This window comes from Hetaerina americana, unplaced genomic scaffold, assembly GCF_022747635.1.
Source record: "Hetaerina americana unplaced genomic scaffold, ioHetAmer1.1.p SCAF_2, whole genome shotgun sequence".
In the NCBI taxonomy this organism is placed as follows: domain Eukaryota; kingdom Metazoa; phylum Arthropoda; class Insecta; order Odonata; family Calopterygidae; genus Hetaerina; species Hetaerina americana.
In genome coordinates, this window is record NW_027286763.1 from 82,083,721 (window position 1) to 82,110,722 (window position 27,002).

Below are 27,002 nucleotides of genomic sequence, written 5' to 3' on the forward strand. Positions count from 1 at the left end.
GAAAAAAAGATGTGACGAAATACCATACCGACAATGTCATAGGCATTTGTGGTAGTGCGCGATGTATCACATCTATGAGGTTAAATCCAAGTTCCAAGCCCTTAGGTTGTTTCTACCTATGACAAATTTCACAATACCGTGGGAGGTGCCACTATAGTAACTTTTTACTGAGTCATCTGCTACCAGGCATTTCAATGCAACTATTATTATTAGCAGATGGCTCCATTAATAGTTACTATAGCGGCACCTCCCGCAGTATTTTGAAATTTTTCTGATCATCATGAGTAATTACAGTCTCCACCTCCACTATAACTAGAATGTTATTGAACTTGCCACCCTCAGCGTCTAAAAAATAATTAGTTATATTTAAATGCATGCTCTTCCACTAACCTTATGTGTTTTGCTATAATAACCCATTCTTTCCGAATGACCTCATTCATGTTCTGTTCATATTTTTAAGTTTCCCTTTCAATCCCTCGTCCCTCTCCGCGGGGGCAAATTCCTGCTACCTGCAACGTTGGGTCGCATTCCCTGCCTTTTAAAGACTCTTTGGGGGCAGAGTGTTTCGTGGTGCATTTTCATGTGGTGTTTCAATTTCTTGCTTGTTGTGTCCTGGCTTCCGTGTTGTAGGATGGCTTTCGTGCTGCATCATGGGGTGCAGTTTTTTAGTTGTTTTGCGGTACATGTGTTTGCATGAGTATTGGATGAAGGGATTTTTGCATGAGTGTGTGCGCTGCTGTGGGTGTAATTTTCCGTGTTGTTTTTTTGCATGTGGTATTTTTCTTTTTTACGGTTGGTGACCTAACACCCCCCGCCACACGCCCTTGCGGCGGCTTGCGGGGTATTATGTAGATGTAGAATGTTAATGAGAAATTGAATGTTGCTCTTTCAATACCAAATATTGAAAATTACGCCTTAATGTTGCTAGGGGCCAGCTGAGAAATGACAATATGGGGAAGATAACAAACATTAAATGTGAAATGGTCATAATTACTTTCGAGTTCAAGAGACTTAAGGTCGGCCATACAATAAGCAGCATAAGAATAAATTGAATTAGCTATGGAGTTAACCTGCATGACAATAGTAGTTCATGCTAACTAGCACATTTATTGCCTTCAGTAAAAATAAATAACCCAGACCCAAATTGAACTGTGGCCTATTAATATGCAATTGGATACTGCGCAGGCAATAAATAGTCTAATAACATACTGCCAAACAGTATGGACTTGAAGATGTTAACAAAATGAGTTAAAAAAGGCATTCCTGGTGTAAAAGCAATGAATTTGAGGAAACTAATAGGGTATTAATATAAGTTCCTATCCCGCTCATGACATCTGCCAAATAGCAATGAATTCTTCGCCTGGTTAATATGCCACAGATTCCTAAGAGAGTATCAGGACAATAGAACGAAGCCTCGAACTTTTCTCTTACACAATGGCTTCTCCAACTGGCTCACAAATGTTGACCAAGTGACACTGTGCACATGAGAACATTCAATGAGCACCACGCCTATTTCAAAAATAATTTTTCAGACCAGAATATCCAGCAGTTTGAAATTAGATTGTGAAACTATTGATACATCAAGGGCGATTCAGACTCATCCCACAAACATTTCCCATCATCATTAATGCATGCAATTGGGGATGGCCCACCCCTAGGTAACTACTCTTTGCATTAAACCCTCCACTCTCCCAACATCGTGTACATAACTTTCACCTTCTACAGGCAAATCAATCTAAGATATTATCTTGCATTGAACCCTAGGTTAAAATCAAATGGAGTTTTCCTTTGCATTTGACTTCAGTGAAATAAGGCATACTTGTTTAAGAAACGTGAATGTATTTTGAAAGTTTATTTCCTGCACACACCATTAATACAGAATTTTTATAATTTCTCAAAATTACTTCTTGGCGGCTGCAGCATCATCTTCCTTCTGATAAGACTGAAGTAGTTCTTGCTTCTTCTTTGCGATACGGTCAACCCTTCGCTTCCTCGCCTCCTTAACTTTAAGACGACGAGCCTCGGCTTGATCACTGAAAAAAATTCAATAATTTAATATTTGCAGGTGCTTTTCCTGTGAAGAATTAATGGAAGCATTTAAATGTCTTCTCGCCTATCTGCTAATTACTAAATGTGACGCACCAAAGCTTTTCAAGCAGTATCCAATCCATGTAAAATACATCTCAAATGCTTGAAACACTTATTACTGAAATATTTCTATAACTTAATTTCCAAAATAAAGATAAGTTTCACATTTAAGAATTTTTGGTCACTCAAAATTTCATAAAATGGAGCAAAACCACTTACACAATATTTTGGCGACAATGCCTGGGAAAACTAAGGCATTGCCGTAAGGGTAATAAAGTGCACATAATTACCCAATTGTCAACATTTCAGAAGTAAACGAATGCTAGCCATTAAAATGATATCACACACACTATTGCTTCAAAGTACGTAGAGCAAAGGCCGCCTGCACACATTCACTTTGATGTAGAATAAAGAACTAACTGTCTAACATCCTACTGTATTCAAGACAAAATAATTCTGACCAGGGATTGCATTAGGGATTAAGGTCAGAGCTTTAAGCAAATCTGCTGGCAATGCAGACTGGATTGACTTGACTATGTTATGGCAGCCACTGAAATGTCAGATTTAACAGCAGACACATTATCTTGAAAAGTTATCTTTCTCCATCCAATTTCAATTAGGCTTCTTAACAAACATTCAGACGAAATGAAATTAAAATGGAGTTAATGGCAAGGTTGCTGTATTTTCAGGAATGTTATTAAATCAGTAGCACTAAAAGAACAATGATGCTGTAACTAATGAAAGTAACCATGTGCTACTTGCGGAAATATAAGATGTACAGCCCATTAAAATCTTAGCTAAAGACGAGTAGCCGTTGCCTAAATTTCTATAGTACGAGAGATTTAATGATGGAGAGAATTAATTCCCCTTATCAATTGAAAATTGTTGATCTATCGCAAAAACAAGAAGTTAGCCAGCCGTCCTATGGATGGTTCTTATGGCACCACTAGAAAACGCTACGTTACATTAAAATCCAACAGTGCAAAGGTATCACGCGTTCACTCCATACCTTTACCACCTCTTTGGCTATACGAATGCGGTAATAACAAATGTTTTTATGAACATTCACTCAATCGAAATTAGGCCTACTTCCCGCAGAATAGCACGAAGAACGTCGTCGAACCAAAGCGCAAAAAGAAAGGATGAGAACTTATCCAGATAAGCCATCCGACTACGGTAAACGCAGTGAAAATAGAATTTACGTCAAGTTTCTTGATTGAAAAGGTCAAACTACCAAAGAGAAAAATAAATCAAAACATACTTCAACATCTTTGTCCTAGCCTTCTCAGCCTTCTTCTTATGGATGAATTCCATCAACACTCGCTTATTCTTGAAAACGTTACCTGAAATGATAAAAAAATTATTACAAATAAATTCGTATCGAACAAATTTACTACTGCCATGTGACCACATGCGCTTACTATAAACGCATAGGCTTAAAAATTAACTATTTATCCGGTTTGTGTTTAGTGCAGACAAGAAATGCGGGAAGGAAAAATAAAACTAATATCGTGGGGAAATTTTTCAGAATGAGGGGGCAAACATCTGGTTCGTACACATTTACCCATTGTGCTTATGGTGAGGGTTCAGAGTATGAATAATGTTCATTAGATGTAAAGTCTTAACCCAAAATCAATTGGTTGTTACTAACATGGGGACAAACACTTACCCTTAGCCTTCATATACAGTTGGTGATAGAGATGGCGATCTATTTTCTTTGCATCACGGTACTTCTTCAGCAATCTCCTCAGAACCCTCATCCTGTTGATCCATAGTAACTGAAAGCGTAAGGCGCATATTTTAAAATTATGCATTCATAAAAATTAAACGACTCATGTGGTGAATTAGTTCACATAATACATTTTCCAAACACACACCTTCTGGGGCATACGAGCATTCGCTGTTCCTTTCCTCTTTCCGAAACCACAATGCCTACCCTTCCTCCTCGCCTCGGTGTTTTTCCTAACGCGAGCTCTCGAGTGGACGGCGACAGGTTTCTTAATAATCAAACCATCCGTGATTAACTTACGAATATTTTGCCCTGAAAATGGTAAGTTAGTTGTGTCATTGGGTACGACAAGTTCAGAGATACCACTTATTCCATTCCATAAACCATTCACCTTAATAAACAACACAAATTCCCAAATTATGAACTTACTAGAATTGGTGTTCGCGATCTCATTAATCTCGTTAGGATCTAACCATACTTTCTTCTTGCCGCATCGCATTACCGAGGCGGCAAGCCTCTTCTGTAATTTAAGGGAGCTGCAAAATAAAATAATTTAACGGACTTGAATTCAGGTTAACATTTTACACATAAAAATCAACCAAATGGCGGTTAAATAACTTAATTATCTAATTAGTAAATAATTCTAAGGCCGAAATTAACAACACCATGTGACAAAGCCATGTGTCCGAAGACATTCCGTAATTAATCGACGTTTAGGCGTCACTTCACACCAAGTATGGCACATATTTAAACTACTTAATAGCCGACTTATAACTATTAAAATATTTTTATTTCACTCTTGATTATAGTCCAAAATTAAGAAAATATACGTATATAGTTCCTACCTCATCCTTACGGCCTGTCACCGACGTGGTAGAGACTCAAGATGGCGTAAATTTCGCAACCATAGTCAAAGACAGTTTCAATAAAAACAAATCGGGACTTAAACCAATTTAATGCAACCACAAGTATTTGTAAATTATTTTTTTAATTTTTAGGTTAAATAAGTGCATGATTTAAGTTCATATTTAATGATGATAATATTTGTTTATTTTTTCGAACAAAAAACAGCTTATCAGCGAAGATATGTTATATATAACGCAACATCGGAATGCGCAATTCCTTCAACAGGTGGATTATTTCCTGATGCGTTTAGCGACGACCTCGTAGAAGAAAATAGGTCGAAAAAAAGCATCCCATTGTTAAATAAGCTAAAATATGGGTGTTCATGAAGCAAGCAAGGGAAAATGCAACGAAGATCTTGAAAATGAAAGAAGAAAATGTTCGTTTGATCCTATTGAACTTACCCATTTTCTAGACGGAGGTGCAGAGAAAACCAGGGAAAGAAAAGAAAGAGGTATTATTTTAATATTCTTGAAGTCCATTTATTTAACATTTTTGTGAGTGTATCGGCGTATTTATTAGGGAGGTTGTTCGAGTAATTTTTCGTGTTAAATAATGGCAGGGGTTGTTTATCAGCAGAGCGTTTGGATTGGTAGTTAAAATTAAATCTTTTGGACAATTATTGTTATTGAATAAGTTGAATTTCATCTGAACGAGTATGTAGGAAAACGCCACAAACCTTACGACGATAGTTTGGTTGTGGATTGCCATTCGCTCTAAATATTTCTCTTTCCTAAGTAGGCAAATGAGTTTCCAGGTGGAAAGTAAGAACATGAATCAAGTTACGACTCGTTCAAAGCTGATGGTAGTTTTGAAGTGTTCTTAATGATCCTCAGAACGCGTTTAAATGAACATATTGATTTAATTAAAAAGCGCAACACGGAAAATTTACCTGAAAGGATTAGAGTTCATCAATTTAACAACATATCATCCAAAAGTTCAAACATCGGCGAAGGTATTAACCCCCGAGTGCAGTTTGCGTTAACTTTAAAAGCTAAATTGATCGTTTGAGGAAAAACTAGCCACTTAAAGAGATGAATAGGAGGTTGAGGCACTGCTTTCAAAGCAATGGGTAGATGAGAATGTGGCAGCGCGGTGTTTATACAGGATAAGTTAGGCCTTTAATTGGGATTGTTTTCTTATTAGAGAAACACTTGCTGAAATTTGTAGAAATGTAAACATCCCTGAGGAAACCTTCATTCTTATCGCCAAGTAAAAAGAGGAAGTTAAGTAATGATATCAAACTATTCCACTTATTGTCTTCAGATTTACTATGAATTTGATGTCAAATTTGACTAAAGAACGGTGCTCGAATTACATTTCAAAGTGCTTATGTACACAGCCCTCCCATGGACTACAAACTTGATGTGGTGGAAGGGCTTATGTGTTACGATTACCCTTAGAGCTGTGCCAGCGGGAGCAATGATAATTGCTCCTGATAGGGTCACCCATGCCAGATAGGTCGAGTGTTAGAAGCCAGACGAAAGGTAGTCCCCGATGCGTCTGCTCCTCAGTGAGGCGGCTGCAAAGGCGACTGACCCCAGTGGACGGCCATTGAGTGATGGTGTCACGTTAAAAACACTATTGAGGAAGGCAACTGGAAACCACCTCAAATATCATTCCAGAGAATATAATTTTGGACACTATAGAGAATATGAATCCTGGCAGCTACGGGACTCAGCTCAATCGGCCGTGTGTCATGCCCGGCAGCGGGTGAGGCAAAACGTCCGCGGTCGTCATATCGCGAAACCCTTAAACTATTCTAAACTTCCCCATTTCAGTAAGATCAAGTAAACTAGAGCAATATGACCAGTATTTTAGAAAAGGTTATAGTAGTGGGAACATTAGGAGAGGAATGAAATTAACTAAAAAGGATTTGCTAGGAGAAAATTCATGGCGGGCACACTTAGTGAAAATATGAACAAAAGACTAGTAAAAACTTTAACATGGAGCATAGTGCTTCATTGATGACAGACCTGATCTTGGAGATAAGAGGATGAGTGTAGATTTGGAGGATATGGTGATGTGGGTGTGGTGGAGAATGAATGAAACAAGATGGACAAAGAGAAGACAAATGCCTAGCTTTCAAATGGGGCTGGGCAAAGAGAGTTAAGTTTCTGCAGGAAATTCAAAGAGCACAGTGAAAGGGGATGGAGAACAGGTTGAGATGTTGTGGTTCAATTGAGACAGCTAAAAGGCAGGTAGAATTTAATAAGAAATGAAGAAAGTCAATGTAGAGCTAACAAGAAGAATTCCTATAAAACGTGGAAGTCAATAGTTATCAGGGACCATGGGAATCCTATCTTTGATAGATAGAATTCTATGAATTAGTATCATAGATTAATTTATCTATCCTTAAGAGAGACCGTCTTTATGCATTTTTTGTGCCGATGTACATGTATGTTTTATTTTTTATTCATTTCAGAAACATTCTTCCTTTCTGATGCTGATCTTCAAGATGATGTACCTGATCATTTTTTAAGCCATGCAGATAAATATAGAAACTCAGTCCGGAAGGCCTGCAAAATATTTCGCAAAATAAAAGAACTTCAGTCCCAAGCCGGTGGTGTTGATAGCTACAGGTTTGTGAACACAAACATTTCCATATTGTGAATAGTTTTACCAAAAACATGATCATATCACCAATTTCTCAAAAAATTATAGTATTGAAATGTAGATTTTGTCTTGGAGATGAGTTTATCAATTCATGACAATTACCAAGGGTTGTTAACTTAGGCAAAAGACTGATTTTACTTCAGTATTTGTATTCATGTCTGTGATTAATTTTAATAATTTTTGTAGGAATGGCACTGCCACTTGAAATATTAATTATAACTATAAAACTAAATATATGTAGTCAAGTTATATATTTAGGTTATGGTGCATGAGATATAAATCTGAGTGGGGTGATATAAATAATCACATCTTGTAGATAACCGTTAGTCTCATCTGCTTTGAGGTATTTTTTTCATTTAAAATCTAGTGTAGGTTCTTAAATATTAATATTAATTATAATTGGGATTGTGGTGCCTCAACTTAAGAAAACTAAATATATATACTCAAGTTATGTATCTAGGTTATGGTGCATGAGATGTAACTCTAGGTGGGGTGATATAAATAATCTCCCCTCGTAAATAACGGTTTCAGTCTTGTCTGTTTTGAGGTATTTTTAAGATAAAATCTAGTGCAGATACTTGGCAAAGTTAATTGCCTACAGGAAGGTTGGAATAATTTCCCACTCTAGTTTATTACCAGCTAGGTCTTGCTAGATTAAGGCATTATAATTTGGCAGGCTTAATATGTTATTTATTAAAGTTTGTATGTTTCAAGAATTAATCAATATGCTGAGTTAACTTCCTTGATGTGCATATTTGCCTAATAAGAGCATAGCATGCCATCCATGAGGAGCCTTACATGCCAGGTAGGCGGTCTTGTGTAATAAACATGGGCATTTACCCTATTTGCTGTGCTACAGTATTAGTGGCTCTGGAATCCCTTTTGGGCAAGTCTCAGTTGCATAGATGGTGAAATGTAAATGCAGGGATTCACTTGCAGTGTGTCTTTTGAAGAACATTTTCATGATTGCTAGAAGTCTGGGAGATGTGACTATTAGTTATAGAAAACCTGTCAAGTTCGTGAAATTCTTTACAAGCAAGTTTAGATATTGAGTGGAGCAAAATTGTCAGGCATTATGCCAATGTTGTCCTCATCCCAAAGATGTTAGTTTATTAAATAATATCTCACAGCTGAAATTATTCTTATTAACAAAATTGAATGAATTTTTACAAAATTCTTAATGGCATACACGTATATGATCATACATTTTCATGTGATAAAATGTTCATTATTTTTAAATAAAATTGGCTATTTTCCTGTGGAGATCACTTAAATGCAGTCCTATTAAATACTATTTTTGGGTTTAACATAGCATTGATAGATATTAGATTCTTGATTGTGTCAAGAAAACCCGTGAAGAATTGTGGCTTAATCATTAATTGTTCTGTATGCTTTGTTCAACACTGGAAGAAGACAGTTGTCCTAAAATTCCATTAGTTTCTCTTTGAAATTTTATGGAAAATGTTAGAAAATATGTTCTGTGGAAAATCTAAAATAGTTATACTATTGAAACTCACAGGGATTGTATTGTACAACCTGGCAAGTACGTCTAACAAATTACTAGGATGAGCTATTTAGAATTGTTATTAATTCAAGGATATCTCCAGTATGGTTACATGTGAAACACTTTCCTGTGTGAATGCAACTCTGATTACGATAAATTTTAAAAATTGGGTACAATGCTGTGAACAAACTGTGAATATGCTTGTTAAATGGAAATGAAATGTATAGAGGGTAAAAGCTAACTTAACTTCCAAAGGAACTTTGGGAGATCCCCCAACAGTAACTTAAGACGGATTCATCCGCTAATATGCATTTCAATGCAACAATTTCAGAGTGTAAAAATCATTCGCCTTGACCGGGATTCGAACCCGGACCCCTCAATGTCCGGTTGAGTGCTTTAGCCAGTAAAGCTATTGAGGCTTGCTTAACTGGTTAAAGCACCCGACCGTACATGGAGGGATGAGGGTTCGAATCCCTGTCAAGGCGAATGATTTTTTCACTCTGAAATTGTTGCACTAACTTAACTTAATGATGTAGCTATGTATTCACTGAAGTATTTCAAATTTATGGAAAGCTTTGAAATATTTTGTTCTGCCATAAATATTTTAGTATGAATGTTTGTCAATTTGTTCATATATTTTAAATAATTTTCAGCAACACTATAATTTCCCAAACTCTTGCAATGGAGTCGGAATGCACCATTTGAAATGTTTAGTTAAAAGTGGCTAGTGGAATGTCGATAAATAATTAAATATAATGTTAGAATTAGAGCGAGCTAAATCCAGGATTAAAAAAAAATAATACAACATTTAATATTATTTTTGATGGATAAATATAAAGAATTTTTAAGTTCATGATAAGAGATTTCTTGTCTCATTTCATTTAGTGTAAAATGTGAAACATTCAGGTTATTCCTCTGTTGCTTGAATCTGCCCATTAAACATCAAGGCTCTTTGTTGAGCAATTTCCAGCTTATGATTATATTTGGTTTCCTTCTTGTGTAAGTGATTAAAATAACCATCACCCACATTTCTATATGTGTAGTAAAATATAATCATCGTATCCTTCAAACAAATGGAAAATGCGGAGAAGTTAAAATGTGGATGACCTAAGCCGACTAATCAAGCTAAATTTAGGATTTTATTGGCATGCACGCATATTTCAATCTTAGAGATTGAAACTGTCATGTTTCTCTTGAAAAAATTGTGCTCTGGTATTTAACACATCAAAGCAAGATGTATTTAATAATTGTGATTGTAAGAATGTTGCATACCTTTTTAGAAAAAGAACATTAGAACAGTGCACTACTGAAAACTGCAATGTTTGAAATTTTCAGTGTGTGTGTCCTTCTGGGTGGAAAATTCTGTGTGTATGTTCCAACATATGTTCATTGATAATCATTGCACCTTGTGATGAGAATGTATGCTCTTAATTTGTTTTCATAACATTTTAAATTCTCATAGGTTTTTAATTTTGTTGACTCATGCAGCCTTTTATCTTCTCCACCAAAGGTTTGTTTGAGTTTGGACAGATAAGATGCGAGACAGAGATAAGATAGAGGCTCACCCAGAAGTCATAAAACTGAGATACATGATAGGTCAGAGTGTGGCCAAATATATCTCATTGTGAGAAGAATGTTACAGAGTTGTATTTATGTGGAAAAGGTTTTAATCTTCCACTATACAATAGATGCAACAGTGGAGCATTGAGGAGGAACCTGGGTGATTGAATATGACTAAATTAATCAGTCAAAAGTATTCCAGTGGATGTAGTAATGCACATTTCAGTTCAGACAAATGTGGATCCCTTTTGCATATAGTTATTAATATGCAAGCATTGAGGCAGCTTCTCCTTCATTCTACTCGTTAAGGTCCCATCCATTTATAGTTATGCACCTGCTCTCATTCACTTCCCCTAATAACTACTATATGTAATAATACTATTCAGAACACTGCCAAAAATCCATCCATCACTTTATCACCTCATCCTTCAGGCATTTAATTTGGAATATATGAGGCATGCTCATAAAGTTAGGGCGGTTTGGTCCCAGGAAAAAAATGTACTCATATGAAACACATGTTATTGGCACTTTTAGTTTGCTACAAACCTACTTCACCTCTCTACATAATCGTCTAAGCATTTTTTGTACCGCTGCACCAGCTTCTTTAACCCATCTGCATAGAAGCTCGCCGCCTGAGAGTTGAACCAATTGACAATGCCCTTCTTGAGTTCCTCTTTGGTTTCGAAACGTTGTCCAGCGAGCCACTGTTTAAAGTTCAAGAAGAGGAAGTAGTGGTGGCTGGTCAAAGAGTTCCCTACGAAAATCTTGAATTTTCTTATTGGTTTTTGGCCGCAGTGTTACGGTACCCACCTTGCATACAATCTGTGGTATCCTAGGTTTTCCATGACAATATTGTAGACCGTAGTGTGTCCAAGTTGAGGAAATTGTTCAGCCAGGCCATTAATCATCAATCGACGATCACAACGCAGTTTTTGTTCCACTTGCAAAACAATTTCATCGTTCAGAATACTAGGCCTGCCACTTAGCTCTTCCTCCATTTTTAAAATCACAGCACAATTGCCTAACCTTTCCTTCAGTCATAACTGTTGGTCCATAAACTAGGCATAACTCCTGATGCATTTCTGTAGCTGACAATCCTTTAGCATACAAGAATCGTATGGCAGAATGCACTTCACTGCTGGCGGGATGAACGATTGTCGCGGACATTGTTGATTGCATGCATGGACAAGCAAACCACTTCTGAAACAAAACAAATGCTGCTATAGCTTCTCAATGAGTCAGTAGAAGGCACTGCAGGAGTAAAACTGTGTTCTGAAGCGCCAATATTTAAATATAAGCAAACGGCCCTTACTTTATGAATATGCCTCTTAATTCATATTTGGTGAGGTAATTTACGTCCATATGGCAAGAGCGGTTACCTGGAGAGTGTATTAATTATCATTAAGTGTTCCGGGCAAATCAATGAGGAGTGAGAATTGACTTTGTTCTTTCTTACTTACCATTGTTGTGTTCATTCATTTGTGCGGGGCATCTCATTCCTTTCCTTCTTGTCCTTCACCTGGGAATTTTGAATATGTATGAACATGATTTGATGTATATAGTTTTGTTTAAAAACTGTACCCCATGTGGGCATAGTAGTAAGGGCATTGAAAGACTTTCTTAGGTTAAATAAGTATTTGCCAAGAGAGGCAATTAATGAGGAGTACACTGAGCAAGGATGTAAAGAAAATATTAGTACATATAGACTTCAATATGGGATTCAATCCAGCAATTTCAGAGTGTAAAAATCAATCGCCTTGACCGACACTATGAAATTGTTGCATTGAAATTCATATTAGCAGATAACTCCGTTAAAAGTTACTGTTGTGGCATCTCCCGCATCATCTTTCTTTGGAATACAATATGGGGCATCATATGTTTAGAAACATGGTTTTTGCATGAGAAGGTAAGTGTGGGGTTTGCTATTTGTGTGGATAAAAATAGCAAAAAAAATTCTGGGAAGAAGGTGAAACAGGTAAAGGAGCTTTATTCATGGTTGGAATGGAGAGGGAGTTGATTGTTGAAAGAAGGCCAGAAGAAAGATTGATTGGTCAAAGAAGGCAGAGAATGTATATGGGGCAGATATTGAGAGGTAATGTGTTATAAAGCTGTAGTGGGAGGGTAACGTATTGAGAATGGAGGAGAATATGCTTTTTGGAAGGCCAGAAGGTTGAAGAAAATTATAAATAACTTAAAAAGGAAATAATGTTGTAATAACCCCATGTTTTTATGACTTTGTCCACCTATTTAGCCCCTATAGCCAAGGATTTCTTTAATTAATTGATTAAATGGTTTTACAAATATTAATAAAAATATATATTTATTTCCATTGCCTGTAGAGAAACTACATGCTTTGGCTTCTAACATTTTATGAATTATTTATTCGATGTATAGAAATGGGAGAAGTTTTTAAAGTGGAGGCATAATTTTTTCATATATCCCTTAAAGGAGGGTCAGTCAAATTGGTTGTTCCTATTGGCTTTAACAGTTTTAAACATCTGTGTCTTTGAGATATATTTCAATTTAAATTGTATATATCATCAGAAACCAAAAGGAATGAATTTTCTGAGGTCAAGTACTGTATAATTTTAAACCTATATATTCATTAATTTTTTGTCAAATAATTTTTTAAACCTACTTTTTTGTTGTTTTTAGAAAATTACCTGGTAAAGTACCTTACCATCCACGGTATGTACATATTTTTTGAAATTTTCCTAGTCAATGTGGGCTTTTGAGTCCTTTGCTTTGCTGCAATAAATCATCACCTGGTGGCTTCTTCCTTGCAGGGAGCTTTTCACAAGAAAGAGAATGCTTATTGGCAAATAGTGATAGTATGTATGTACAAGAGGCATTGGGTTACCTCATGTGAGGTTGTTTGCTAGGTCGAGTGCTCAATTAGGCAATGTGATTTAGAGAAAGGATGGCATGAAATACTTTCTTCATCCTCATTTGTGTTTTATGAAGGTGGTGAAAATAGTGCATCATAATTGGTGTAAAGTTTTATTAGTTTTCATGAGAATAATTTGTGAAAAGAAAGACCAATCTGGATTTGCCTAATGCGTGAGTTATTACTTAAATCTGGCTGGTAACATTCTATTATTTGCTAATTGCCCTCAGTTCAGCAGGGGTTAACAATAGGAGAAAAGTGGGCTCTTAGCTAAACTTTTTCCAATCAGGAGAAATGTGGAGTTAATCAATTCCGACAGAAATTTTTTTATTGCCACAGAAAGTAATTTTGCTATAGGAGTCGCAAAAATGTGAACTATTCAAATATATGTCAGCATCTATTTTAGGTTTGATTGGCCTTCATTGTGGAATATGATGTAATTTACTAATTATTAATTTTCTAATTATTAATTTTCTATGGCCTTGGCATGTATGTACATTGGAACATAAATAGAGACTGGAACACATGAAAACCAAGCACAATGCATGCTGTTATCTGGAAATATGTGAATGTTGATGTTACTAATTATGAATATCTACAAATGGGAGTCAAAGAGTAACTTGCATTTGTCCATCACCTTTGACCATGAGAAATGGGTATTGATCTAAATATGAGGTTACACTCTTACTACAGATATGTACATGCATACTTCTCAGTGTCATGTGATATGAATGGGACAGTCCATTAAATGGTATATTGAATACAAGTCTTGTTGTAATTGGAAGTCCTCAATTACTGTTACTTCACTGATATTATTTGTCTCTTGCTGGTAAGAAAAAAACTTTCATTTTAGGCAATCACAAAATACTCTGCATTATTCAAAAATGAGTGGACAGAAATTGATAACAAACAGGGGAGGTGAGCATGAAATATTGATATTAAGGTTAATAAGAGAGTTAAATAAACTTTTCAAAACAAAAGATTTTCAAAAAGTGGCTCTTCCCTGCAATCTAATATGATCAAAACATTACCCCAAAAGTTAAATATTTTTTCTTTCCATGCAACTTACTTTTTGTCTCCATCTTGTACCTAATAAATAATTTGACCTTAAAAATGTGGTAAATATAATGCATTTATAATATACTTAACTTTATTTTCTGTTTATCAAAGAAACGCATTGAACTGCATTAGTGTTTTCATTCATTTTGTGTATGCATTCTTGGTTGCATATAAAACAAAGAAATGAAAATACATGGCATGAATTCACAATTGCACTTACATTGCACACGGTATGAATGTTGAAGAATTAGTGTAGATTAGTCCATTAAGATAAACATTGGTGTCAACTGGTGGCTAAGATTAGTATTTAGACCTTAAAGGTGGGGGATTACTTAGGTAAGCCTGTAAAATTTGGGAATTTGGTAATTGTATTCCTTTAACATGTGATTAAAATGAAGCTAAATAAGGATTGCTTGGCAGGTTATTGTTACCAGATAAGTGGTGATGGGTTTTTCTTCGATTGAAGGTATTATTCTTTTTTGTCATGTGCATACGTATTTTAGACAAGGTGCATTTGTATTTTTTTTAGTTTTATTGGCCAAAGAGCATGTTGAGATACTATGTAGATAATATCGCAGTATTGTTATTTCTTCATCAATTAGTAGACTGTTAGCCTGCCTTTTGCTTGCCAAGAATTTAAAAAAATATGAAAAGCCATGGGAGAAACTCACACTTTCTAATACCAATTTCAATTATCCAATTCCTTTGGCCATGCTAGAATTATATTTTTTTGAAATGTCTTTTATCCTATGTTAAACCCCCTAGTTGTTATATTTTAGGATGCTATCTTTTTCTCATAATGTTGGTGTAATGTGATATTATTTTATTTGGTTTTGGGCTAATTACATCCAGTCAGAAAATGCAAAAAGAAACATCGCTTAAACAATGAACTTCAACAAATCATGTTGTCCATGGCATACATAACATGAGCGTTGTAACATTTAGGAATTTAATGCATATTTATATTACTTAACATTCTGCCTCAGTTTTTACAATATTGCATACAAATTATTTTTGCATACAAGCAAGGGATGTCTTTGAATACATACAAGCAAGGGATGTCTTTGAATTTGTGACATTAATCGAGTATTCATGCTAGTATATGTATACTAATTATAACATGAGTATTTACTCTCAAAATTGAAATCCAGTTCCAAAAGTTGCAGTTTTTCACTCTCATATTAAACATTAGACAATATTTCATTTTGCTTGTTCCCCTAGAGTAAAATATTAACCATTCACTAGTTTAATTATGGGCTGTTATATTTATTGTTATATCAGCAGGGTGTTTTAACAAGGTAACTCATAATTATGTGGCTTTGCATGCTTTGGGTCTCTCTGTTTTAGGGAGAGAGTTGCAAAATGAGTAAAATATAATGGGATGGCATGTATATTATGTTGGTGGTAGTTTAAGAATTGTCTGGTCAGTTTTCAATTTTAATGTTGGGTAACTTTGGATGGAGTTATTTAGAGGACTGCTTTGGACTTGCAGCAAGTTATAACGGTTTGACCTTGCATGCTGTTTTAGTTAAGTCCCTACTCCTCTCATGCTTTAAGAAAATTTACATGTAACTTAGTTCAACAGATTCAGGCTTGAGGTCGTGGAAGTTCATCATAATGAAATAAGGACAAAAGTGCAAAAGGAAAGTGCAAATTGTCCTTATTTCATTATGTAACTTAGTATTTACATAACTTTCCGAAATGTGATTCATGACTTTAACTGTAATGTAAATGCATTGCATCCTTTGAACAATAATAATTGTTAACTATCCTCACTATAATAGCATGGCATATTTAGGTATTGGGGCTCATTTGTATTCACCTTACCGCTTTTTTAACTCTAATTTTTGGATGTAGTAGGTTTTAATATAATTTTGTTATTACTAATATATTAATACATAATTAATGTACCTTACATTCCTTTTACAATTTGTGATATTGAATATTTCATGCTTCAAAAGTTTAGGTACATTTACTCTGAATTTTTAGTGAATTCTTCTTGAAATGAAGATTTAAAGATATTATAACTAAAAAGGCACCTATAAAAGGTCATGCTCCAATAAGTGTTGCTTTGATGGACACTGTTCTCTGGCATTAATTGCTTACAAATTTCTTTTTGAAATTCACTCCCTTCACTTAGTAGTAGTATATTCATATCAATGGAATCAAAATTCAAAAAATAATATAAATTAAAATACTGTCTGATCTAGTATCCCTCATTAATTTTAACCTCCGGTTACAGCCAGGAGTCAGTTTTATGATCACTAATTAAATTCAAAGCCGACCATTAAATTGCTCAATAACTGAAAGATAATTTAGTATACTCGAACTGAAAGATAGTATAGTATTACCACCATTAGAATGTTCATAGTTCCTATTGAGTACTCTTAATGGTTTATAAAATCAGACTAGTCAGTAATCTCCAAGGTAACTTTCACATTAACTACCAATTGAATTTAATGAGACATAATAGAACTGGGCCTTAATGTTAATTTAATGAGGATAGGAATTGGATTTGACATGAATTTTTTGACTGGCAGTGTTACATACATATGAATCCACAGTGTTGATTTTTTTGCATGTTGATGAAATATGGGAACAGTGGGTCATCAACCAAGAGTAAATTTAACCAGCTTACCTTTTTTAAGAATGGTAAATGGAATGAATGATAGATTCAAGGACATAATGAACATAATGTGCCCCTGATAATATGGCCATTATTGCCTAGAGTATATACAGGTATATAACATGTACCTGTATAACATGTTATACATCATTTGCAATTATCCACCAGTGGCTTTCTTTCCATGACCTTGAATAATGACCACTCAACTGTACTTCTTTTACTAGAATTACCTAGTATGCTGTGCTTCTGTAATGGTTGCTCAAAGGTCTCTTGACATATTAGAAATGTGTTCATATACTAAATTAATGGAAATCATAGGAGTTATTTAGGGGTGCAATTGATTATCTTCATTTGTGATCTAAATTGAGATACTCCATTCATTGATTAATTCAACTTATAAACTTTTATGCCACTTATTCCAAAGGTATCTCATGTTTATCAGGCTTTGCCCAAATATGCTCAATTATAATTTGGTTTTATGTTTCAGACAACTGTTGGGTGGTCAGTTGGGAGGTGCCATTCTCAAGGATGGGAACCCATTGACCCTTCACTATGTCATGTTCATTCCTGCATTGATGGGCCAAGCCACACTAGAACAACAGGCTTATTGGGTCAGCAGAGCGTGGAGTCTAGACATTCTTGGCACATATGCTCAGGTGAACTCAGGCTTGAAATAAGGATTATATCACAGTGCCATTTTGTGATGATTTCACCCTTTGAACCACTCATGTGCTCATTATTTGTGTTACATGTTTTTGACAGACTGAGCTGGGTCATGGCACATTCATACGTGGTTTGGAAACAACGGCAACTTACGACCCTTCTACTGAAGAGTTTGTGTTCAATAGTCCAACTCTAACATCCTACAAATGGTGGCCTGGTGGATGTGAGTTAACTTTGTATTTTTCTTGTATATATTCTCAAAAGGCTGAGTTGGATTTAAAAATATTTGAAATAAATATTTGTCCATGTGGTAAATTACCATACGTATCGACTTGAAGTTATCATACATTTTTTGGTTCTGAAAGAGAAGTTCATGGAAATGTCTCACTGCGAATATTTTCTCATTAGATACAATTTAGTTAAGCCTAGATTCAAGGCTATGTCATGGTGAAAATGTAATTTTCTTAATGCAGCCTGTGTTTTGTGGGTACCAATTTTCTATCTAACTCATATAAAATGTTTAATTGTCAACACTTGTTTGTAACTGTGCGTAATTTGAAGCCTTGATCATTTCACAGTGGGCCACACTGCCAACTATGCTGTTGTGGTAGCACAATTGATCACCAAAGGGGAGCGTCATGGAATCCACCCATTTGTTGTTCAACTGAGGGATGAGGATACACATATGCCAATGCCAGGTATTACTATTCCATTTGAATGATTTGTTGTGGGAGTACCGTATGATTAAGGTATAAAAAAAATATGCATGTGCACTTCTGAGGATGTTTCTTGGGTTGCCCATATTCCAATTGTGCAGTGGTTGTCAACATTTTTGTGACTCCTCCTGGTAATGATTTTGAAGTTTTTGCCGGCTGCATTTCCCTTTAAGGGGCTGTCCATGTTTGCGAAATGATTATTTTACTGTCACACTTAAGGATTATATTCAAACACTTAGTGGGCCCAATTGTGACCCATCGCAGACTGGAGGTTTTTGGCCACTGCACTTGAGTCTGTGGATCACATACATGCAATTGCAGTGCATGGAATATCATTCATTCTAGAGCTGATTTGGAAGTAGTTGGTCAGTTCAAAACAAATTGAGTGCCATATTTGCTTTGTTCCGTACCGTTTTTGAAATGTAGAACCTTCCACTTTAAAGATGTCAAGAAACATATTATATTTTCTAATCCATGAATTGTGTTATAGATTTATACCTACCTCTCTATCCCCTCTTAGCAGGTTTTCAAATTTGTATTATTTGTTAATGTGGTCCAGTTTACATAGTCAAGTAACAGCCTTTCCATAATCTAGTATTTAAGATATTTCACCCTTGCAAATAAGTATCTCATTTGTCATTCACGTTTATCAGCCATAAATATGTATGTGTACAATATCACACCCATAATTAATCCATTCATCTGTTGTACTTTTTATGACCTTACATTTTTCAGGTATCACAAATACACCTCCGTCTACCGCTATCACTTTGGTGCACTCTCTTGCGCCCTGCTCTGTGAGGGTAATCCCAGAAGTACCCAACCCAGCAAAGAAAATACAAAAATTTTGGAAAAAATTGTATTTTCCTCTTAACATAATCTCCTCTCAGCTCTATACACTTTTCCCAGCGATGGTCAATAAGTTTGATACCCTTTCTATGATAAGAACTGTCTTGCTCCTCAAAATAGCCATTAACTGCCAACATCACTTCTTCACGGTTGGAAAATCTTTGACCACCGAGCCATTTTTTTAAGTTTGCGAACATAAAATAATCGGAGGGAGCTACTTACGGCAAATGAGGTAGCAATTCAAATTTTAATTCATGAATTTGGGCCATTGCAATAACGAATTTGTGAGCTGGTGCATTGTCTTGATGAAACAACACTTTCTTCTTAGCCAAATGCGGCCGCTTATGCTTGATTTCTGTGCTCAAATGTTGCAATAAGTTTGCATAATACTCCTCGTTGATAATTTTCCCTTTTTCATGATAGTCAATGAAAATTATCCCATGTACTTCCCAAAAAACCGACGCCATGACCTTGCCTGCAGATGAAACAGTCTTCTCCTTCTTTGGAGGCAGTTTTTCCTTTTGAATCCAGTGATTAGATTGTTTCATGTTTCATCCATGGTTATGAAACGGCACAAAAATTATGCTTTGTTGCTATGAAACTTTGTTAAACATTCCACTGAAACATCTTCATGACACTGGTTTTGCTCGAGTGTGAGCAAACAAGGCACCCATCTTGCACACAGCTTCCTCATGTCCAAATTTTCAGTTAATTTGCCATCTACCGCACTTCTAGCTCATGCGCTTTCAGTCAATGATCATCCAGTATCACTTTATGAATTTTCTTCACCGTTTCTGGAATCGTCACCTTATTTTGTCAAGCAATGCAATGCTCATCTTGACAGCTCGCACAGCCTCGTTTACTCTGCTACCCGATCTTTTACTGTTGTAAACGAAAGAGCAGACCCACCCAGAGTGGAATCCAGTTCAGCTTTTATGTTTGCTGGGCTGAGGCCTTTCAAATAAAAGTATTGTATCACATAACGATGACCAATTTTCTCCATTTTCATAAATTCACTGAAAACGTTCACTATTGATGGCTGCCAAACAAATACTACATTACGTGGCGCCTTCAAACTTGAAACACATGCTTTATAGATTGCATGCTTTCTAATATAGTGATATTTTTCAAACAACTACCACCATCTTTAGGTCAGGCGGAGTGCTTCTGGGCCTTCAAAGGTAGAATGAACACCAGGAAAAGCTAGAAGTTGCCGGTATAAGTTACTGCCCTAACAGTTCTTTGTGTCTAATCTTGAAGTTCTTAGGAAGAGAAGTTGCCAGTCTTTCCCACCCTAAAGAATTTCTGGAATGAGAAATATCGTATACTTCCAGTTAGACATCATGAATGAATGACTGAAGTTTCTTGATGATGATGGCATCCATTCCTGTATAATCCTGTGAAACAACAGGCTAACAGAAATTTAACTTGTGGTTACAAATATTTTCTTGTTTCATGGTAAGCTTCAAAAGCATTGAAATTTGTGAAACATAGCTGACAGATCTGAATAAGCAGTTTCATTCATCCGGAATAATTTTGTGCAGTTTCTTTGTCTAAATGCTTGCCACCTAAAATTTTCCATTTACAATGAACACAAGATTGCATGCATGTATCTTTAAGTCCATCACACAAATGTGTGTGGTAAAATGTACAATGAAAAAGCATTTTGAGTTCTGAAGAAACTGAATCATTTTGTCAGAAGTTCCATAATGTTATTTTCTCCTTTCAGGTATTAAAATTGGTGAGATAGGCACAAAATTGGGAATGAATGCCACCAATAATGGATATTTGGGCTTTGAAAATGTTCGAGTTCCGAGGGATAATATGCTGATGAAAAATGCCCAAGTTTTGCCTGTAAGAAAAGTATTTTTGTTACTGTTTTACATTTTGTAATTTGTTTGAATGTATTATGATTCATTTGTCCAATATTTTTCATAGCTGCTCTCATTTTTTTAATGGTTTTTAATACTGTTCTGTGAAAGAATATCTTTTGGAATTTTTTGGAGAGAGGAAGGAAATGATGATTTAAGGTTTACTTTTACCGCAGTATAGTTGGTAGGAGTGGTTATGGTATGTATAGCCTAGCTCTAGTATCAGTATTTATTTGAAATGTTCAGCTGGAAATATTGAGTGTCATTAGTTCACTGCCTTAATTGCCAAGGGTCAACCTGTGAGCTCGCTTGTGTTTACACCCTGCTACCAGATGCCTCCTTTGAATCTAGTCTACCAATGTAAGGGAGGGTTTCATAATCTCGGGCAATGGATAGTACTCCCTCACTTAGTGGTTCTCAATTGATACTCTCCCATATTAACTATTGGTTCCTGCACTAGGACATTAATCATTTACCCTTTCCCTGCAGTTCCATCTCCAGAATCCCACTTCTTACATGTGGCGAAAATGGAGAGTATTCTGTCCGAGTAACCTTCATTACTCTTGAAATAAAAAAACAATTCAAATAATAGTACTTGGAAATAAGGAAATTAATCTCCATTCACTATTTAATGGATAATTTTTATTAATTTTAATTTTTATTATGTTGACAAACAAAATTTTTATAAAATTTCAAAGTGTGATAGGGCACCATGGAGGGTGAAAAGGTATGTAGATACAGCAGTCTACCATGCAAACATACTAGGTACATTCACAGCAGTGAAAGGGTTAATAGTAAGGTTGCCCTTGGAGATGGTTAGTATTTTTTTTCATCTTATCAGTAAAACTGTGAGGGGATCGAGATGGTGCAGGGGCTAACGTACTGGCTTCCCGCCCCGAGGGCCCGGGTTCAAATCCCGGCAGTGTTGAATATTTTTCAGAGGTATCTCGATCCCTACTTGAGGTGCTTTGTGGACAGCACTTTGAGTGAGTACACTGTCCGTCGGATGGGATGTTAAGCTGCGGACCTTTTGTAAAGAGCAGGCTAATGCCGACGCCGGGTTTCTCTCCACCCTTCATCCTTTCCTGCCCATCCCTTACGGCACAAATGACCTCAGCTCTCTGTCGCCTCCCCTAAATACTACGACTACTTAAACTTGTAAATTTTTCTGTTGGACTAGCGGTAGACCATTATACTTATTTTTAAAATGCAGAATGATAACTATTAATTAATGATAATATCTGTTAACCATCTCTCTGAAAGAATGTATGATCATCAAATATATAGTGGAGAACTCTGGGCTAATGATTGTCAGCCAGAATGTACAAATTGAATTGGGTTTTCATTTGCCTATTCTAGGTGTAATTCACCAGTTCTACTCACAAAAAGCATCAAGTGCACACATATTGTGAATACAGAGGTTGACGGATCAGGCTTTTGTGGGGCATGTAGATGTATGTGATAGCTTGTCGGATGTCTATTGATATGGGCACTGAAATTTTTCTCAAGGTACTAATAGGACGAATGATTGCCAGTGGGTGAATATATATAGGAAGGTGCACAGGCTGATTTTAGAGCATATTTTGGAGTAAAAAAAGTGTATCTAACGGGCTGGTAAATAAGTTTTTTCAATGCACCAAATTTTCTGTTAAATGGCAGACAAATGCTGGGAACGGGTCAAATTGCAGATTAAATATTAGAAAACTGGGAAAAACCATGAAATAGAAATAAGGATAAGCATTGATATCCATTTCCTCAAAATTATTTCCATCGAAATGTCATTCAAATCATTGCAACACACGTTATACTTTTTTAATTGTTTTGCCATATTTTGGCGTGGGGTGTGGTTTACCGGAGTAGGAAGCTGATCCTCCTTAGGTCCTTATGACATCATGCTGAGGGAATTGATTCCAGGATTTCCATTTTCCCCATCATGTTTTCCTCACAAAATTTTAATAATCTTTCTTCTCTCCCATTGCTGGTTTTCTCAACTTATTTTCCCCTCTCACTCTGCTTGTATCAAATTGAAGAAACTCCTTCTAATACTCTGCTATCATCCCTGTTGACTAGATTAAACAAGTTCTCTACATTTTAATCAACTTCAACTGCTTCATCTTTACATGGCAAATCCTCTTTGGCATAAGGCCCAATCTCGTGAATTAAGGTACCCATCGACAGCATTGGCTAGGGCACTATTTTGTGGTAGATTTGAGGGTGTATGTTTACTCGAGGGCTGCATCTTAAGCCACGGGGAGAAAGAATAAATCTCTAATTTAAAAAAGTGCTTTGAATTGTTTCAAGCAAGGGTCAGCACTCCCCCATTCTCAAAAATATATTAAAATTTACCGGAAGGAAGAAGTTAAAATGTATGTAAAAGCTTTTAAAAACCTTCAAATATCGCATTATTAATCCAGAGAACTTTTAATATTTACATATTATGGGGAAAACAGTTTGTAAAATATGCTAATATTAAACATAATTTTGCTTGTTGCAAAAATTTTCTCTTTCCTATTAGTTATTGTAATAAATGCAGAAAGTAAATCCAGGTACTGTTGATCATTATAATTTCAACACATCTACTGGTATGCTTTCATGTTGTCCTATGGTCTTAATTTTTTAAACATCTTTCAATTGCATCCTATTCCTGTTGAATGGCTCCTCTGACAGCTTTATCACCTTTTCTTAGGATGGAACTTTTATCAAATCGCCTAGCAGTAAACTGACATATGGACCAATGGTGTTTGTACGGGTGGTGATAGTGCAAGATTGTGCCACATTTCTTAGCAAAGCTGTTACCATTGCCACACGGTATAGTGCAGTACGTCGCCAGTCGGAGCTTGTACCAGGGTATGTATTGATTTTTAGAAAATGTTTCATTTGGATTCCATAATGCCTCCCTTAATATTGTAATAGATTGAGATGTGAGAGAAAATTGTTCTGAAAGTGTGTATCTCGTAGTTGATCCTTGGGATCTAGAATCTAGAATTCAGCATTGTCAGAGGTGTTGAAGAAAGGTTGTTTGTGAAAAGGAAACTCAGTCCATTTATGTCTTTGCTGTCAAGTATTCTTACTTCAATACCCAGGATTAAGCTACACAAATGCATTTGCTTAATATTTGATATTGGGCATAATGGGATTTCTTGGCAAGTATTCTATGCGCATTTCATGTGTGTATTGTATGTGTACTTGTATAGTCAATATTTTTCAACCATTAATATTTTGCTCTTTCATGCGTAATACCACTTTTAATTTCAGAGAAAGGGAACCACAAATCATCGACTATCGAACGCAGCAATATAAACTCTTCCCACACATAGCTTCATGCCTTGCAATGAAATTTGCATCAAATTGGATTTGGGATATGTACAACAATGTCACATCTGAAATTGAAGAAGGAGATCTGGACAAGCTTCCGGAGGTATTTTCTGTTTTTACGATGTGTGCAGCCCTTCAGTTTTCAATCAACCATTGATTCAATATCAGTATGTTGTATGAATGTATTTATTAATATATGACTGATTTATAATTTATTGACCAGATATATAACTTATCATTAAGGTATGTGCGTGAATTAAAGTGGTCGTATAAATCCAGCTCCAGTTTGTTTATAATTGATGTTTATCGTATGCAATTTAGCATAAATAAGTTATATTACAGGCAGCATATAAATAATCAAACAATGAATTGGTATTCTCGTAAATAGTCAGTGTGTCATGCAACCATTGGAAAGTAATGGCATGCAATCTATGGTGTACACTTATGTCTACTAATCCGGAACTATTGGCATATGTGCCTACATATTTGTGTATCATTTAAGCAGTGATTCTGAAGAAATGAAACAAGCTTTGTAGAAGGAGCAAAATAATTACTAAAAGTAGAAGTACTTTAAATTATTCAATTCCTGTCCTTCTTTCCCAGAAGAGGTAATTGATTGGGGTGTAGGAACAATTTCAAGTCAAGCACAGAAATAACTTTAAGTTGTGTTTCTTGACTTTGGCGACCCTAAATGGGAATAGCATTTCAATACAACAATTTCAGAGTGTAAAAATCATTTGCCTTGAGCGGAATTCGAACCCAGATCCCTCAATGTCTGGTCAAGTGCTTTAGCCAGTTAAGTTATCGAGGCGTCCTCTTAAACTCTGCAATTTTGGGGGCTTTTTAAAGGAAAAGATGTTGTGACAAAATACCGTACATACACTGTCACAGGCATTCGTAGTTGTGCGCGACGTGCCACTGTTCCCCCCGCGGGTAGGGGGATAGAGAATACTCCCGCAGTATCCCTGCTTGTCGTAAGAGGCGACTAAAAGGGCGGGGAGAAAACCCCGAAAACAAACCCCAAGCCAGCAAGGGATGCGTCCGGACAGTGCTGTGGATCCACTGTCTGTGAGCGGCCATACCATCTGGCCTGCGATCCGCCCAGGTGTTTGCCGTGCCTGGAGACCCGTAAGGGAGAGAAGGGGATCCTGGAGGGTGATCTTTCTGGTTCCCAGCAGGGTTTCGGATGCCCTGCATGGACCGGAGAGCGATATCCCTCTTCGGCCCCGGATTTCGCGTAAACGGGAGGCCGGGAGCTAGCCACTCCCGGTCAATCGGCTTCCGTCGCGTTTTTGCTCCGGTGGCGAGTGCCAAGGTTGTGGGGGTCTGCGTAGGGAGGTCGGAGATGTAAGGGTTTTGGTGGGCCCTTGCACCGAAGATTGACCCCGAAACAGACAACCACTCCTGAAGCGCTATATCCCTCGAGTTAGCCCTGGCGACCGCTCCGGTTTGGCGGAGTGGCGTCCCAAATGTGTGGCTCCGTGGCGGGTGGGGAGGCCGAGGGACAAATCATTTATTATTATGGAGGAAAAACCCTTTCCACCACTAAAAAGATCCCGTCCGGACACCGGCGGGGGAGAAAAGTGTATTGGCGCATGTAAGCGCTATTTAATTATGTCGTGCATAAAGGAAGGTGAAACCTTGAAAAAGGTTTCTCCTTTCTTAATTCGCAGAGTGTTGTCACAGATCGTGCCTGGGGACCCAAAGAGCGTGAAGAAGCTCCGGGATGGTACACTTCTTATAGAGACCCTGAACGATACACAGAGCGAAAAACTGCTTGCTATGGGAATGCTCCATGACATTCTGATAAAGGTGGAAGTGCACCGCACTCTTAACACCTGTCGGGGAGTCATCAGTCACTACGACCTCCTATACGTGGACATGGAAGAAATCAAGAGAGAAATGTTCTCTCAGGGAGTGACTGATTGTCGTCGACTCACCACAAGGCGCAACGGAGAAAACGTAAACAGCACCTCCGTGATCTTGACGTTTGCGCGTGATAGACTACCCGACAAGGTGTTTGTGGGCTATGAATCGGTACCAGTGAGGCCATTCATCCCAAATCCCATGCGTTGTTTCAAATGCCAACGGTTCGGCCATGTCGCATCGCGCTGCGAGGGCAAGGCCACTTGCCCGCGCTGTGGCAAAGACGCGCACGAGGATAAAGAGTGCTCTTCGGAACCTCTTTGTGTCAATTGCGAGGGTACACACCCAGTGTACTCTCGTGATTGCCCGAAGATGAAAGAAGAGAGGAAAGTCATGGAGATAAAAACACTGGAAAAAATCCCATATGCGGAAGCGAGGAGAAAATACAGGGCGCTAATCGCCCCAACTTTCTCCCGGTCCTTTGCTTCCGTTGCAACCACGCCATGTGTAAAGTGTACCATCGCCACACAGACAGAGATCCCGAAAGATTCGCCAATGGACACGCAAGTGCCTAAACCCAAAAGGGTAAAGGAGACGAAGAGTAAGGTGGACAAGGAGCCACCTACTCCTGTGGGCCCTTCAAAGAAGAGCCCACAAAAAACCACCAAGGGGAACACGCCGAAAGGGCGTGAGAATACACCTTCCCCGCCGCCTCCAGTCAAGCCAAAGAAGCCGGAGGTAATTGAAGAG

The 27,002-nt window shown here is 36.9% G+C and overlaps 3 protein-coding genes across 3 annotated transcripts in view; 2 read left to right on the plus strand and 1 right to left on the minus strand.

The window, feature by feature from the left end:
- The window catches only part of Ak2 (Adenylate kinase 2), a 177,488-nt gene that overhangs the window by 123,625 nt on the left and 26,861 nt on the right, over window positions 1-27,002 (plus strand). The gene's annotated exons all lie outside the window — the stretch shown is intronic.
- RpL19 (ribosomal protein L19) lies at window positions 1,838-4,723 on the minus strand. Its single transcript, XM_071585474.1, has 6 exons — window positions 4,663-4,723; window positions 4,247-4,353; window positions 3,966-4,129; window positions 3,758-3,866; window positions 3,350-3,431; window positions 1,838-2,033 (listed from the first exon to the last, which is right to left on the minus strand). Exons 1-6 carry the CDS (start codon window positions 4,665-4,667, stop codon window positions 1,901-1,903), a joined length of 600 nt encoding a protein of 199 aa, XP_071441575.1. The 5' UTR covers window positions 4,668-4,723; the 3' UTR covers window positions 1,838-1,900.
- ACOX1 (acyl-CoA oxidase 1) overlaps window positions 4,961-27,002 on the plus strand; it is a 39,773-nt gene continuing 17,731 nt past the window's right edge. Inside the window, exons 1-8 of the mRNA XM_071585475.1 lie at window positions 4,961-5,174; window positions 7,146-7,302; window positions 17,460-17,628; window positions 17,735-17,858; window positions 18,214-18,333; window positions 20,930-21,054; window positions 23,758-23,918; window positions 24,327-24,489. Coding sequence (XP_071441576.1) covers window positions 5,036-5,174; window positions 7,146-7,302; window positions 17,460-17,628; window positions 17,735-17,858; window positions 18,214-18,333; window positions 20,930-21,054; window positions 23,758-23,918; window positions 24,327-24,489 — 1,158 coding nt within the window. The 5' untranslated portion in view covers window positions 4,961-5,035. The remainder of the gene's footprint in view (window positions 5,175-7,145; window positions 7,303-17,459; window positions 17,629-17,734; window positions 17,859-18,213; window positions 18,334-20,929; window positions 21,055-23,757; window positions 23,919-24,326; window positions 24,490-27,002) is intronic.